At 46.6% G+C, this 16,476-nt stretch overlaps 2 protein-coding genes across 3 annotated transcripts in view; one reads left to right on the forward strand and one right to left on the reverse strand.

Annotated features, from left to right (window-relative positions):
• The window catches only part of lrch4 (leucine-rich repeats and calponin homology (CH) domain containing 4), a 23,707-nt gene extending 14,535 nt beyond the window's left edge, over positions 1 to 9,172 (forward strand). Inside the window, 11 exon segments of the mRNA XM_027003767.2 lie at positions 158 to 216; positions 2,205 to 2,348; positions 2,843 to 2,920; positions 3,175 to 3,229; positions 3,319 to 3,382; positions 3,522 to 3,614; positions 3,840 to 3,937; positions 4,047 to 4,184; positions 4,275 to 4,352; positions 4,710 to 4,715; positions 7,857 to 9,172. Coding sequence (XP_026859568.2) covers positions 158 to 216; positions 2,205 to 2,348; positions 2,843 to 2,920; positions 3,175 to 3,229; positions 3,319 to 3,382; positions 3,522 to 3,614; positions 3,840 to 3,937; positions 4,047 to 4,184; positions 4,275 to 4,352; positions 4,710 to 4,715; positions 7,857 to 8,009 — 966 coding nt within the window. The 3' untranslated portion in view covers positions 8,010 to 9,172.
• A 6,532-nt stretch (positions 9,173 to 15,704) lies between these two features.
• The window catches only part of adam19a (ADAM metallopeptidase domain 19a), a 61,311-nt gene continuing 60,539 nt past the window's right edge, over positions 15,705 to 16,476 (reverse strand). For both annotated transcript variants that reach the window (XM_027003781.2, XM_027003780.2), the window contains exon 23: positions 15,705 to 16,222. In XM_027003781.2, the coding sequence (XP_026859582.2) occupies positions 16,168 to 16,222 (55 nt within the window). In that variant the 3' untranslated portion in view covers positions 15,705 to 16,167. The remainder of the gene's footprint in view (positions 16,223 to 16,476) is intronic.

Genomic DNA, 16,476 nt, shown 5'->3' on the forward strand with positions numbered 1-16,476 from the left:
ACATCGGCAGTCTAAGCTCACGTCGATTGGATAACATCTTTTTTAAAAACTGTTCTACCAAACCTGGGAAATGCATGTTGATTTTCTTGCTCTGCTGCCACTGAAACAGTGTGCGATCTATACTCATTTGTTGTTGTTTCTGGGTCGTGACTTGCAGGGGAAGAGTGATAGCAGCAGGTCCACGCCCGCCCATAGTCCAGTCTTCATGTGCAGCAGGTACATATGGCCACCGCAGTGCACACCACACCTGCTCAACCAGTTCCGTACCTCTGCTCTGCCGATTGGGTTTCTTAAGCTGCACAGTTCTTTCCAAATACTGTGCGTCACACTCTGACTCATGTTTACATAAAATGAGTTAGTTTGAAACAGGACTCCGGCCATCATCCTTGCTTTTTTTTTTCCCACTCCCCTGTCTCTGTCCCTCTTTCTTTCTCCCTCCTGTTCTCTCCCTCTGTTATCCTCCATTGTGTATTTGACAAGGTCAGCCTCTCTGTGTGTTTGAAGAGCTGGGAAAAGTCAACAGTCCCCCTCCTTTATTTCCTCCCGCAGTCCATGGCTCTACCACTGCACGCTCCAGTCCTGGGTTACGCAGTGTAGCAGCAGAAGCTCAGCTGGTGCCCTGACACTGTAATGTCACTGGCTGTTCACTCGCTGTAAAGGCCCACCCTCACTGTTCTCACGCTGTAATGGGCCACCCTCACTGTTCTCACGCTGTAAAGGTTCATCCTCACTGTTCACTCGCTGTAAAGGCCCACTCTCGCTGTTCACTCGCCGTAATGGCCCACTCTCGCTGTTCACTCGCCGTATTGGCCCACTCTCGCTGTTCACTCGCTGTAATGGCCCACCCTCGCCGTTCACTCGCCGTAATGGCCCACCCTCGCCGTTCACTCGCCGTAATGGCCCACTCTCGCCGTTCACTCGCCGTAATGGCCCACCCTCGCCGTTCACTCGCCGTAATGGCCCACTCTCGCCGTTCACTCGCCGTAATGGCCCACCCTCGCCGTTCACTCGCCGTAATGGCCCACTCTCGCCGTTCACTCGCCGTAATGGCCCACTCTCGCCGTTCACTCGCCGTAATGGCCCACTCTCGCCGTTCACTCGCCGTAATGGCCCACCCTCGCCGTTCACTCGCCGTAATGGCCCACCCTCGCCGTTCACTCGCCGTAATGGCCCACCCTCGCCGTTCACTCGCCGTAATGGCCCACCCTCGCCGTTCACTCGCCGTAATGGCCCACCCTCGCCGTTCACTCGCTGTAATGGCCCACCCTCGCTGTTCACACGCTGTAAAGGTTCATCCTTGCTGTTCACTCGCCGTAAAGGCCCACTATCGCTGTTCACTTGCTGTAAAGGCCCACCCTCGCTGTTCACTCGCTGTAAAGGCCCACTCTCGCCGTTCACTCGCCATAATGGCCCACTCTCGCTGTAATGGCCCACTCTCGCTGTTCACACGCTCTAAAGGTTCATCCTCACTGTTCACTCACTGTAAAGGCCCACCCTCACTGTTCACACGCCGTAATGGCCCACTCTCGCCGTTCACTCGCTGTAAAGGCCCACCCTCACAGTTCACACGCCGTAAAGGTTCATCCACACCGTTCACTCGCCGTAAAGGCCCATCCACACCGTTCACTCGCCGTAAAGGCCCATCCACACCGTTCACTCGCCGTAAAGGCCCACCCTCGCCGTTCACTCGCCGTAAAGGCCCACCCTCGCCGTTCACTCGCCGTAAAGGCCCACCCTCGCCGTTCACTCACTCACTGTAATGTCTCACCCTCGCCGTTCACTCACTCACTGTAATGTCTCACCCTCGCTGCTCACTCACTCACTGTAATGTCTCACCCTCGCTGCTCACTCACTCACTGTAATGTCTCACCCTCGCTGCTCACTCGTGGCTTCACTTTCCGTTCATTCTGTTACATGTAGATACAGCTGTGTGCTCGTTCATCTGCTATCAGCTCACTGTATCAGCACAGCTACCATTAGCACATTTAGCCTTACCAGCACTGCTGTAAGGTCAGTCTTATGTCTGTGCTATTGCAGTGATTCTGATTCTGTAGACGCACACAGAGTGCATAAGGTCGTGAGTGCGGCCCTCCAGCAGAGCTATCGTTTTGAACAGCTCCTGGCATTTCTGAGGGCGTTGTGGCTGCCCTTCTAGCGCTGTCGTTTTGCTCATCTCATCTAACCTGCCCTGTCTTCACATTCAGGAGTGTTGGCAGTGAGTCGGCAGACGTGGGCTCCCTGTCCAGCCCCACACTGGAGGAGCGGAGGAGACCAGGCACGCTGCAGCTCTGGCAGGATCGTGAGCGGGCGCAGCAGCAACGGGACCGGGAGCGAGTACGGGACAGCACGTGAGTGTGCACGCCACCCACACTTGGACACCGCTCGTGAGCCTGAGCATGCACGGCACCCTCATCTCATTAGGAAGCAGCACAGGAGGAGGACTTGGCCTCAGCACAGGAAGGGTTAATAACACCTGCTGCTACATTCAAAAATACATAACAAAAAAAAATCACATCTGTCTGCTACATTAAAAATACATTTAAAAAAATCACACCTGTCTGCTACATTAAAAATCCATCAGATAACTGTAACATAATGTTCAGCTCTACAGGGAACATGGTATTACTCCATCTGTCCTCCATCATATTAGAACAGAATTATGGATAATTGAACTAGAAACTAAAAATAGTGCTGGTGTGATGACCAGCCCATATGCCATAACGCTTCTCTGTACATGATTGTCGGGCTTTATTCCATCCTGTTTAGATGCGTGATTTTTCACTGCATTTCGGGGTTGGGTTTTGTTTTTTTGTTTTTTTGGGTTTTTTTTTTTTTTTGATAGTTCGCAGAAGATGGCAGTGAAAACAGGAAGTCAGTCAGCAGTGACTGCGAAACAGGCAGGGACAGGAAGTGTGTCTGGGTAAGTCAGCGGAGGCCAACGTCGTGCTCACTGTGGTTGATGGTGAATGTGTGAGTGTCTGTTAGGGATTGGCCGCTGTCAGTCTCACCCCAGAAACAGAAGGATTCATTGAAATCTGGGACATGTAATGTCTAAAGGCATGTAACCCAAACAGATGTAATCATTAAAACAAAACTTTCTGAGCATGATGCAGTCCACTACATACTGGAATATTTCAGTTATTCAATACTCATGCCAACTCTGTCTCCCTCTAGTGGTGATTCAACAGACAGCAGCGCATCTATTAATGGCCTCCGCCAAAGATGTGAGGTCAGCCTCTTTCATTTTACTCTCTCTCGCTTTGTTCTTTTGTCCTTCGTTTTGCCATGTATGTTGTGACCTGTGTTTCTTTTGTTCAGAGTGTGGATCAGACGTGTTTGACCTTCCAGGCCTCATCACTGCAGCGCTCGACCAGCCGCATAGGTATAGCCATCCTCCCCACACACACACACAGCCCACAGTGTAAGGGCCCCAAGCACATCCACACACACTCTCTCTCACTAGCCGTGCACTATTCCTGCTCTCTATAAACGGAGCTGTAGCATTGCTGGTTTGTTTGCAGACGTGCCCAAGCCGTGCTCACCTACCGGATCAGCTCCCAAACCCAACAGCTTCCTCTTCCGCACCTCCTCCCGCTGCAGCGTCAAGAATTCAGGTACACACGCACGCGCACGCACACACACACACACACACACACACACACACACATTCTCATTAAACATGCAATAGCATAAGCACCAATAGACAAGGTTCAGGTGTGTATGTGTGGCCATAAACAGAGCCCCCCATACACGTGGCTGGCCAAACCACGTGATGTGCGGGAGGCGAGCGTTCCATGACGGTGTGTATGTACGTGGATGTGTCTGTGTGTGTGTATCAGGCTCCATGCAGTGCCTGGCTGATTCAGGTCACAGTGAGTCTCGTTCTACCCTCAAATCCCCACGAGAGGAGAGAGCAGACATCTCCCACTTACGAAAGGTAAAGGACACCCCCCTCCCTACACACCCCTACACTACTATTCCAGTTTCTCCTCAAATACTCTCGTCTAACTCGCACTTCCCTCCCGCGCCCCCTCCCCCCACGTCAGTCTCTGGAGTCGCGGCTGAAGATCACCCTGTCTGAGGACCTGGGTGATGCGCTGGCCAACGGTGCAGTTCTGTGCCAGCTGGTCAACCACATACGCCCTCGCTCCGTTTCCATCATCCACATCCCCTCCCCCGCAGTGGTGAGTCTCGCTCTACAGCGTAGCCGAGGCAACCAGGCATGGTCTCTCCTCATGTGGCTTTCTTAACTCTGTCCCATTTGTTCTGCTCAGCCCAAACTGAGTGCGGCCAAGTGTCGCCTTAACGTGGAGAACTTCGTCACCGCCTGCCGCAGGTTGGGCGTCCCTGAGGTAAATTACGTTCTTTCGTCTCTCTCTGTCTCCCTGCCTTGCTGCCTCTTCATTTTCTTGTTTTTTTTTTAATCTGTTGTTCCCCGTGTTAAGTGTGCGTTTGCTAATATGAATCGTGTTGCTATTGTGTTTTTGCAGTCTGCGTTCTCCATGCATTGGGCTTTATGCCCATTCACCTCGCTCTGTTTCTCCCCATTGTCCATTCTTTCTGTTTCCTTGTGCTTTTATTCCGCCCGTTAACTTTGCTCCCTACTTCCCACGTTCTCTCTCTCTCTCTCTCTCTCTCTCTCTCTCTCGATCTCTCCCCCTCTTTCTCGCTCCCCTCCTCTCTCTCTCTTTTCTCTTCCCTCCTCCCAGACGGAGGTATGCCTAGTGTCTGATATCCTCTGCAGTAAGCTGCGCGCAGTGCACCGCTGTGTGGAGGCCCTGCTGGTGATCGGAGGAGGGGAGGAGCTGAAGGGGGAGGAGAATGCGCTCCCTCTCCCTCCCTCTCCCTTCTCCCTCATCCCCACCGGCTTCCTGCTCTTCTACTGCCTCGCCATGACCCTTCTCTACCTGCTCTACTGCTACTTAACCGCGTAGACTGGGTGTGTGTGTGTGTGTGTGTGTACAGCAGTGTGCCAGCGCAGTGTGTGTCACGCTCGCGGATCAGGATGGGATCGCACACTGGGAGCAGAGCTAGATGCACTGCCTTCAGGACAGCGTGCCAGTGTCCCGCATGTCTGCTTCTACCCACCACCGCCCTGTTGTGCTCCGTAAATCGCATCTGCAGCAAGGAGACCTGCAGTTAACACGCTGGTCATTTTATCCCCAACTATCGGAATTGTATATAAAAATGATTACTGTTACAAAAATGTCTGCCAAGTGAACGTTCGTAGCTTCGCCCAAGGACTAAGAAGTTTTATGATCCAGTTTTTAAACTGAAGGAATACCAAAAGCATCTGTTTTAAGCCCTTGATTAGCTATGCAGTCCATCCGGACTGGCTGAAGTTAATGTGGAAATAAGCAGTCCCACTTCAAATGGCATGTGTGTGTGTTCGCAATGAAGGGCTTCTCCACCGCTTTGCCTTCGTGTGCATCCAGGCTCTGTCTGTCAGGATGGCAGAGTGTTTGTACCTGTCCTTAAGGAATGGCGTCCTTTATAAATGGCAGACGTCGCCATTTCAGTCCCTGTAATAGTCAAAGCAAATAGTCGAATCTCCTCACATCTTGTTTTAAAGTGCTTTAAAGTTTCAACCACTTTTGCTCAGTGCTTGCAAATGTAAGTGCCTCTAATGACTGACTATAGCTGCTGTTACAAATTAAACTGTCCACATCCATTCCAGTCTCTGTTACCCCCAGTTCTTATTATTTAAGATATAGTTCTCAGATAGTGTATCCATATGCATTAGCTATTCATTGTCACATTTGGACACTGACCCTTCCTTGAAACGCAGATGGGGAGGGGGGGAGATTGTCAGCGACTGGAATTAAATGTTGCTAGGTTTGCTGTTCTTTTCTTTGTTGTCCTTTTAACTGTGACCACCAGAGGGCAGTGGTGTTGCACAGCTGCACTCAAAGCTATTTCTACGTCTTACGGTACAGAAAAAGATGTTTCAAAGCTGTGTTAAGTTGTAGTTTTGTTTTCGTTGTTTCTGGTGATTTTACTATGTAACAGATTAAGTTATTGTTTATTTATTCTTGCATTCCTGTGTTGAGCAGCAGTGGGGGGGGGGAAACAAGGCCTCTTAAAGAAAATCCCTGCAGAACACACTCCTCCCAGTTCTCAAACTTCAGGAAATACAGCAAATGCGTTCCTCCTGCATGTATAGGCACAAATGCAGCCAATTATAATGAAACCATTTGAAATTTCCTATAAATTCATTTCCATGAATGACACCCCACCAAAACCTTTGCGGGGTTTGTCCTGCTGAGCCCTAAACATGTGACCAGTGTTTGCTATCAGGCGTCTGATGCGCTGTGAGTAGCTATGTTTCCTCACCACTGCCTGCTGCTGTTGTGCTTTTGTGTTCCCCGCATACTTAATGCGATTAAGCAGCTTCGTAACCGTTTGACTAACAAACAGACCCTCATCTGGAGGCAGTGATAAGGGCACGTAGGGGAGGAGAGAGAGGAACGAAGAGCAAAACGAGGGTGGGGTGAAAGGGCACGGATGTGTGGGTACAGAGACAGATGTGTAGAAATCGATTAACTTTTACTTATTCTAATTATCGCAAAAATCCTTACGGAGTTCTTTCATGCCTTTAAACACATTTTAAGCTAGCTTGTTCAAACGTGTAGTTTGTGTGAATGAAATAATATTTCTAGAATGCACTCAACAGACTTCGCTGAAAAGTCCCGACTAAAATTGCAGTTTTTCAGTCGTATTTCCAGTGCATGGAAATGAAATTACTCGAGGGGCTCATCCCAGCAGTGAATGACCCACTAGAAGTGATCCTCTGTTGCCATTCAGAACGAGTGTGGCTTCAATACCCAGCATGCGTTCAGATTCTGAGACTAGCTGCAAATGTTCTACTTAAAATGCACAAATCTCTTTTATTTTTTATTTATTTTTTTTTTTTGATTGGAGTGAGATTTGCAATGTTTCAGCCAAATTATCTATTACAATGAAGCAAATCTTGAAAGCACCATACTCACTAGTTTATAGTTGAAATTCAATCTTAAAAGAAATGGTTAAAAAGAAGAAAAAAAACCCGATTTGTATTTTGTAATATTTATATCCTACTTATGTATTTAATTATAAGTTTATATAGATTAAGATTTCTTCTGTAAATGAGTTATTAAAAAAGGAGAATGCTATTGTTTTGTGTGCTGCTTTTAATGTGCATATGTGATTTCATTCTGCCTGCAATTGTTTGTTTGTTTGTATGTTTGTTTTTCCTCATTTTTACACAAGCCGGTAATCTTTCCTAAGGTTTATGTCAGTATCTTTTTAGTCTCTCGTACGTCTGTTGCCTTGCAGTGCAGGTAAGTGCACGGAATGACATAAGCAGGGTGCATGATTGAGTCCGGGTCTGGTTGAAACACATTACGCTACCTTCCGCTTCCGAACTGCTTATGTGGTGTTGCGTGCTGTCCTGAAGCCCGACTGGGTGACGCATGGCTACTCGCTGTTTGTCTAAAGAGTGATGCTGGCTGCAGATCTGGATCTGGATTTGAGCGATGGCGGCCTCATTGGGGCAGGGTGTGCGTTTGGCCCAGGTACGTGTCACTGGCGCTTTGCTTGAACGTTCCTCACTAACGCTGCGAGCGCGTTAACGTCTCCCTCCGCTCCAGCTCTGGGGGAGCCCTGTGGACGAATGCACCTCCTCCTGCTCCTCAGCAAAGCGGAGCCCAGGGCTGCCCCAGGACTGGCGCCGAGCAACACACCGAGCCAAACCTACCGGTGTCTTCCTGTACGCTCGAGTCTGTATTCGCTTGTGCATGCAGAGTGGCTTCGGTGCCTGATTATAGCAGTGTGACAAGTGCCTGCATGCTCATTTGTGTCCTCCAATCCCTTGCTAGGAGTCGCTGTGTTCATCGCAGCTGATCCTGGAAGACGAAGGGCTGAGCCGCATTGCCCACACGGTTCAGACTCTACTGGACCTGCCGCCGTCAGGACCCCGCCGTACCTCTCTGCCCGTCCAGTCTCCTGCTCAGAATCCCAACAACTCGTAGCAGCAAATTTTAATGCTTGCTTACGTTTTTCCACCTATTTTTCCAAAATCTATGTACAGCTGTTTGGATGTATAGTTCAAATGATGACCTGCCCACTGCACTGTGGGCAAATGGTTCAAAAGGGTCAAAAGAAAATTAAAAGGAAATGTGAATCGGACAAGATGACTCTTTTATTCCTCCCCCCCATAATCACCACACTTCAAGATGACGGATGTACGCAAAGTATTTATTTGACAGCAAACGGAACATCATTGCTGAGGTAGTCCTTGTATAATCGTTTCGTTGGTACTTGTTTGTAATTGAAAATTAATTATGTCTATAATCTGGTGTCTATTACAATGCAAAGTTAATTGGTTTTCCGCAGGTAATTACTCTTGCATAGGAGTGGTAGTGGCAGACTGCAGATAAGTTGGAAGTCATTAGAGTGTTATGATAAGCCAATGCAAGCGCTTGAGCACCAAGAACGACATGGAGATAAAACACTCGCTAAGTATTGGACTAGTGCGTGTTGCAATTCCTGTTTTTGTGTGTTCTCGTATGCTAGAGTGCAGAATTTCAGTGTTGATTCAAGGGTGTTTACATCAGTATTAAGTGAACTATACAGAAATGGCAATCAACCAATTGTTTCAACGGACCATGAGTAAGAGGAGAGAAGTTCACATACTGAAGTGTTCCCAAAATGTCTAAAGTTGATTTTTTTGTTGTTGTTGTATTTGTGTCTACAGTCCATTGCTCTTGTTTCTAACTGTGAAAACCAAAGAACTGTCAATGCTGGCAAAACAGGCCACAGAGAGTGACAGGTGAAATATTACAGGCTAGGCCTAGACTTAAAATCATTTCCAATGGTTATTCAACAATGGCACTACTGTCTAAGACAGATACGTGTCTGGGAAACCTACCTTAAGTGTGACAATCAAGCACTTGGAACATTGTTGAAGCTGCTGCAATGAATTTTACAGATCTTAGGCGCTAAAGGCGTCCACTCCCACGCTTCAGTTCCACAGCCTCCATCCGAACCCCTGTCCAAAGACCCTCTCTCCTAATTATGTAATGCAATCTGTGATTATATTTTTAGTTGCTGTTTAGCTCTGCAGTTTTTATTTATTTACTTTTTTCTCTTTCTCAAAATATCACTATTTGGATTAAAGACATCGGTATGTGAAGGCCGTTTGTTTGAAGTATCGTATTGTAATTAATCAGTGAACTTTAAAAAGTTCACTTTCTGAAGAGCTTATCAATAGTAGCCAACCTGACAGTCCTAGGAAGACCACAGTAGTATATGGCTGAAGAATGCTTTGCCGTAATGAAAAACAGTGCAATAGATCAAGAACACTGTCCAGGACGGAGGCATGGACAATAAAGCATGACATCCAGTAAGCCTTGCAACCAGAAACTCAAGGTTACAGCTTGCTTAAAAGTTTCATAAAGTCTTGGAGATTTCCATGAGGTCTTATCGATCGAAAAAGAAAGATTAAATTGTAGCAGAATGATGAAATGAGGTAAGCGTGGAGCCAAACCGCACCTGCTCAGAGTGCACCATCCCATGGGTGAAGCATGGCGGTGTGCATATGTATGAATGCTGGTGGAGCTCCCTTTTTATTGAAGAAAATACCTCCCCCCCCATCAGCAGCCGCAGGATGAGTTCTGTGCAGAAGCACCTTTGTGCTGCACTTGAAACCTAAGGTCTCAGAACTCTGTGTGGTGCTTCATAACAGAACAATGAGCTGAAACAATACTGAAGTAACTATGGAGCATTTCAGGGTCATAGAGGATCTAAAAAACTGACCGTAGTTCTCGGCAGGCCCCCTGACCTGAGAGCGTGTGTTTCACTTCCTGATGAGAAGACCAAAGATAAAAGGCTGAAACAAAGCAGCGCTAAAAATGGCAGCATTACAGGTCTGGCTGAGCACCAGGGAGGATGCCTGCTGCCTGGTTATGTCTGTGGGTTGCAGACTTTAAGTGAGTCTTGTACAGGTAACTAAATACAGATATCATCACCCTCAAATGAAATAGTATATCTATGATCATAATATCCAATGTGCCTGTATCCAGTGTATTTGTGTGCAGGAGTGCAGAGCTAAAGACTGCATGCAGATCAATGCACATTTAAATTTACATTCTCTGGATAACAAGCAAATGTGAACTTGGATAAGATACGCTAGGGATAGGAATGGCTGCAATGATATAACAACCCATTTTGTCCTTAACTGTCGATCTCTGTTTAGTGTACACTTGTAGCTGGAAATGGACCCAGAGGAGAGTAATATGGGAGAGTGTTACTTCAGAAGTGGTGCTTCACTGGCATATCTGTGCAGGCTCTGTGGCATTCTGCATGCAAAAACGGAAACTTAACGCAGGCAGATTACAAGAGCCCTTTGAACATCGCTGCCCGGCACTCCGACAATCAACCTCCCAACACACAGCTGCCTGTGATATGGCCAGGTGTGACATAGACAGGTGGGGGTGTTGCCTTGGCAAAGGTGCACAGGAGAATTAAGAGCCAACACATGGCCAGTATGAATATTGCATGTTCTTAAAGATTAAGCTGGTTAACCATCACTCTTCACTGCTAAGATGGTGAATGTAAGGTGCCCATGGTACAGTCTCAGAGCATCACATACCGTGTAGGACAGGATCATGATCTGTTCCTAAACACCTTCAGCAAGCTGTGGAAACTTTTCACCATGACTCGACTGAAGAAGACATGGGTGTCTTAGGGAACACAGGAAAGTTTACAAACCCAGCAAGGTTCGTCCTGCCATCTGTAACTGTAAACTTCAAATTTTATGTGTAGTAAACACTGTGTCAAAAGGGCTATTTGTTTCACACATATCCTCTCTCTCTCTCTCTCTCTCTCTCTCTCTCTCTCTCTCTCTCTCTCTCTCTCTCGCTCTCTCTCGTGGATGACAGCAGCTTCGCTGACCAGGAGAGCCCTGCCTTTTTCACAGGGGATGTGACTTATTCACACCGTCTGTAGACACATGAATACACTTGCTTCAATATTGTCTGGTGAAACATCACATTCTGAGAAACATTCTATGTGTCATCAGCAGGCGAACCAGCTATCTGGGACAGGTGCTTGCTGAACACATGGGTCTCTATCCTAACAGGTGAAGGGACGGGGTGGATGGTCCCCACAGCTGAAAGCCAACACTGGCCTTCTGTGAACAACTGCTGAAATAAACTGCCTAAGCAGATGTGCATAAGCCCATGTAAAGCTCTGGCAGTGAAAGCAAGGCAATAGTACATGAAGCTGTCTTCCTTACAGGAACAGTCGCTTTGTGATGAGCTAATTCTTGTTTTGTTCACCGTGCTGGGTGAAGAGGCTGACAAGCTCTGGGCGCCATCTGCCCCCGACTCTGTTTCTGCCTCGGTTGGCAATCTGCGGAGGCAGGGTTGATCAGCTTTACAATAACAGACGGTATTCAGACGTATAAGAATGATGGCGTATATCAATTATTCACGTCTCTAACGTGACTTAAATGTGGAATGCAACTCAGTATATTGCTGTCCCACTCGCGCCTGTGTGGGCGGGGTGGGTCCGGTCCCCACACAGCCCACCACGAGCGCCCTCGGCGGCCCTCGTTTGGGGCGGTAACCTTGAGCAGAAGTGGAAGTGAAGGTCTCCACACATCATCTCTGCACGGAAAAGAGGACCCTGCCTTTGTAATCAGTCCGCAACTCCGAGGAGGGAACAGAACAAAGGAAGCTCAGCTGTCAGCCCAGAGTGTGTTCAAGAAGCACTCGCCTGCAAATAGCCTGGTCTACTTCTGTCAATATCTGACTGTTAAAAATAGATGTAATTGTGTGGTGACGATCCGAACAAGGCACCAGCTTCTCACCTGCTCTCAAAAGTCAAGATGAACTTGGCCAGAGCCTATTTTTAAATTACTGACATAACAGAAAAAAAAAGGTTTCCTTGAGCACTAGTCACGGCTTTATGTATTATTCAGCCCCGCATTATTGCCTAATACATTTTTTGAACATGATTCATTTTGTCGAGTCTCAAGTAAACGAACACCTTCCGCTGGACCGCTGCTCTCTGCTGGACTCTGGAACGAGCAGGTCCCTGATCAGCCTCCGTCACAGATGCAAGGCTAAGCATCGCAGCATGGAGTCAGCCGGTGCCTCCACCTTCTCTATGAGCCTAAGGAACTTCACTCTGTTCTCGGCCACCCACTTCTTGCAGTGCCCCGCGCTGCAACGCTACAGCCAATCCATCATATCTTGGCCTTCTTTTTAAATTATTTTATTTGCACATTTTCATGCAAATGAATTCCTCGCAGCACAGTCCAGTCAAGATTTGACAGTCGCCGGCACAGACCAGGGTCCCTGGCTTTATATAAATAACATCAAAGTAATTTTCTTCTACTTTGTCCGAATCTTTGAATGCATTCAAAAACAGTTAAACTATGTTTCAGCTGCATACACAGAGGCCTGATGGCGTACATCAGTTCTCCAGCGTTCCCCAGCACAAGAGAGGGAACGTGTGGGATTTTCCATCACATGTCTCGCCTGCTCCAGTCTTGCTCCATCCCAAACTCCTTTGGCACCTGGATTAACACCTCCACCCTCTCTCCCTCTCTCTCTCTTTCCATAATTAATCACACGTCATCTCCCACACACTCCGGGGAGATCCACTCAGGGCTGGCAGAGAGAGAGCGCTGTGAACTGAATCTAATTAAAACCAATACAATAGAAAGCGCACAGCTTGGTTAGATCTGTCGGGTCAGCAAAGAGGCCTGGACACTTCACACACTTTAGTTTGGGGTTTAAAAAAAATAAATTAATGCAGTGACGGTGTTCAACAATTCGGGACGACGAGAGTTTTTGCTGACAGGAGATTTTGTGTTCTACCCTGAGTTTGCAATAGACATCCCTGTCAGAGAAACTTTACTGTAGCTTATGAAATGAAATGGGGCAAAAACCGCCACACTACAAATCAACCTGAACTTTTCAAAGGCCTGTAGCATTAATTCCGAGTGCTGTGCAGTAGTGACAGTGTCTGGAGATGGTAAAATATGTTTCATTTGTACAGAAACAGCTGTATTGTTATAATGAATTTTATATTACTTTTTTAGTACACTGTAGAGTAATTGACATGCTCAATATGCTCAAAGCTTCTTTGGCAATAATGGATGGGTGGAAAAAAAATGTGTGTAAATATACCTTAAGGGATCAGTGAAGAAGTAAGATATGTGCATACTCAAAGATAGCTTTAAAGGAAACGACTCGAAAAACTCCAGTAGTGTTTTGTAAGATGGACAGAGAGAGAGCGAGAAGGAGGGAGAGAGATGGAGGGAGAGCAAGAAGACGTCGAGAGCACGTCCAGTCATGGACACAACCATGTTCAGTCATGGGTCTCCGTCTGAGTGGGTGCATTAGTGAGTGGGAGTGGAGGATGATCAGAACAGAACTGTCCCATCTCTCCTTGCTGCTCATGTTTCAGCAAAGCTGAACTCCCCCCAAAACACTGGGGGGGTTTTGGTGAAAACAGCTTCAGGTTTACTCCTGCTGGCTGGGTGCTGCTCCAGGACTGCATATCTTTCTGCTCCATTCACTCCATAAAGGGTGAAGCTTGTCCCAGATCAGTGCTAAGACAACCTTTGCAGAGAGGGTGAAAATATGCTGTAAAAGTGTACCCTTAAAAAAATAGCCCATTAAAAGTTGTCCCACTCTTACTGCAGCCAGTAAAAGGTTTCTGTAGGCTGAAGTTAAAGGAAGTTAAGAGAAATGATGAGGCAATTTTAGGTTTGACTTTAGTTCTAGGCCCAGATAATGTGAACTATCCATCCTTTTAAAGAAGTAAAGAAGTACTACCAAGTCCTTACGTGGAGAACCGAAACACACACAAATGTACACAAACAAATATGTCTGAATACGGTTAAAGGAGTTGTGAAGGACTACTGGAGCAGAGGAATTACGCCCAAGCTCGCAACGAGAGTGAGATGGACAGGGATGGACAGGGGCCGGCAACAAATAAATCTTGCAGAACTGGTTGATCATTTAACACAAGCCAGGAGATGAGCAGATCTAGCCGCTGGTCACGTGGATGTGCTTCCCCTGAGGTTTGGAGGATGACAGCATTCTCACTGTGCGGTAGCTGTAGGACCTTTGCTCATTGGTAATGACGCTTGACCGATTTATTCCGAAACATGATCAGTCTTGTAAGTGCCAGTGTTTCATTCTCCATTTTGCCTTTGCAGATGCAGACATTTCTGGTTTGTTTTTTCAGAACTCTACAATTTGGCCACAAGATGCAGTTTATTTGCAACCTTAACGGAGTTGTTTACAGCATGACAAATACTACCAAGTTAGAGATTTGTGACTAAAAAGCTGTGAAAATGCTTGGCAAATAAATGCTAAACAGTGTTGAAGCATATGAAAGACCTTGTAAACAGTCTTATCTCACTATTAAAGGGAGAACCTCTTATGATGTGCGTTTTTGTGTTGATGTTGTTTTGTTTTTGGTGGTTTTGAGCATACTTAATAGCATGATAGCACAATATCCTACACGATGTCTGATTCCTTTGAACATTATTGTGTAAACTCCCTCAAAAAACTAAATAACTTAGTTCATCTTCAGACCTTTGAAACATTTTCCAAAAATCTCATCAATATTCTCTCCATATTCCTCTTGTGAATGTGGTAGGCTTTGGTGTAAATGTTTAAGATTCAAGAAATGAGGGAAGACATTCCATTAATGCAATGCTTTAACTTCCTTTTACTTAACCAACAGCATGGACAGAGGGGAACTTGCCTGTTATCCAGCAAATATGAACAGCAAATATGTGCCTTAAAAAGAGTGTTTACTGACATCCTCTGTTCCCCACCTGGAGGAACGGACCATTACATCAAAAGCTTGCTGTATTATGGTGCATTGGTTCCCTTTTAAACACTCCTATAGCTGTCTGGCAACTGTCCACTCATAGACATTTGGCTCTTTTTTTTTTTTTTTAATGAAAAGACCAGTTACCACACATCCATTCCTGAATCACCTATGAGAGGCAGACCCTGTGATTAGTATCCAGCCTCTCAGCAAACAGCCCATCTTTCATTTAGATCACATCACCAACACGGTGTCCTGCCTCGGGGGCTGGTTGGGCATCTCGGTAATGGCTTGGAAAATGTCTGCGTCAATAAATCTCTTCCGTGTGTGCCCACAGCTAGCTCTCCTGCTGGACTGCACCGAAGCCTGGCGCTCCCCAAATACATTTTCCACTGATTTTTTTTTTTTCTGCTCACTGGAATCTATTATGGAGAGCGACGGCAAGCCGGGGTGTGTTTGTACTACGCCCACCCCACCTGGTGCTCCCCGCGTGCGCCAGCTCTAATTCCCACTCCGTTTGCCCTCCCCGGAGGTGGAGAGTGTCGACCTTCTCGCCTCAGCGGCAGGCTGAGGCACACCCTACCTGCGAGGCCTTTTCACTAACGCGCAGTCTGGAAGGTTCGATGGCGCCATTTGTTTGGCCTTGCAGGCTTCCCCCAGCTGGAGTTTTTAAACATTGGTAACACTGCAGGGTTGAGAGTGGTCTGCTATCCCAAAAATATCTACCCCATAGCAGCTCAGTGGTCCGAAATCTACGAGTGATGAAGAGAATGTGCAAAGGACAGGTTGTACTGTATAATTTTACACTTGTAAGGCATTTTCCTAATAAAGTGGGGGGGTTTCTTTATAAAAAATGAGAATGGTGCTGTTTTAGTAAAAACTTGTAATGGGGCATTTTATATAACAAATGCACAAACAGCAAACAACACGTTAAATCAACAATCAAAACATCTTTGGCACATGACATAAAATTCATGATAAAAAAACATGTAAACAATGTCATAACGCAACAGTAAGTCAACATCATACAGGAAATTGTAAGTTTAAAAACAGGAAAGAAAAAAAACAACAACATAAAATCACGGTTTTGGCGATGTGATGGCCCTCCTGAAATATCTTGTCTAAGTCTGCATTGTCGTCCATGCAAAACTGCGTTTGGGCTGGATTGTACTCTGGCTGAAAAACAAGGCCTAGAAAATTCTGGCCTTAGCACCGGACTCTTGCACTCCCTCCTTTGCAATCTAGTACCAGTCTTGCTCTCCAAACCAAAGGCCTTGTTATAGTGCAAATAGGCTTGCTGCTGCTTTCTACAGTCGATCCCCACAAAGGTCATTTTCGAAAAGGAGACTGTGAGACTGCGCTCGGTTTGGGTCCAGGAACAGGTCTGAAAGGGGAAAAACACATTGATTAACACGACGTTATTTCCTTAAAAGCACCTTTCTCGGTGCATAATGAATTGTCTTACATACTACTTGACATATGCCGTTTAAAAAACATCCCATTTTGCAATTGTTGCCTAGCAGCTGTTTTGCAAAGGCCTGCTTTCTGTTACAGTGTTTAGAAGTCCGTGCATGTCGGTTCGATGAATCTTTGTTGACCTTTTACTTGTAAATGCACCACGGAGGTGAAGGCTGTGAA

This window comes from Electrophorus electricus, chromosome 19, assembly GCF_013358815.1.
Source record: "Electrophorus electricus isolate fEleEle1 chromosome 19, fEleEle1.pri, whole genome shotgun sequence".
Lineage (NCBI taxonomy): Eukaryota > Metazoa > Chordata > Actinopteri > Gymnotiformes > Gymnotidae > Electrophorus > Electrophorus electricus.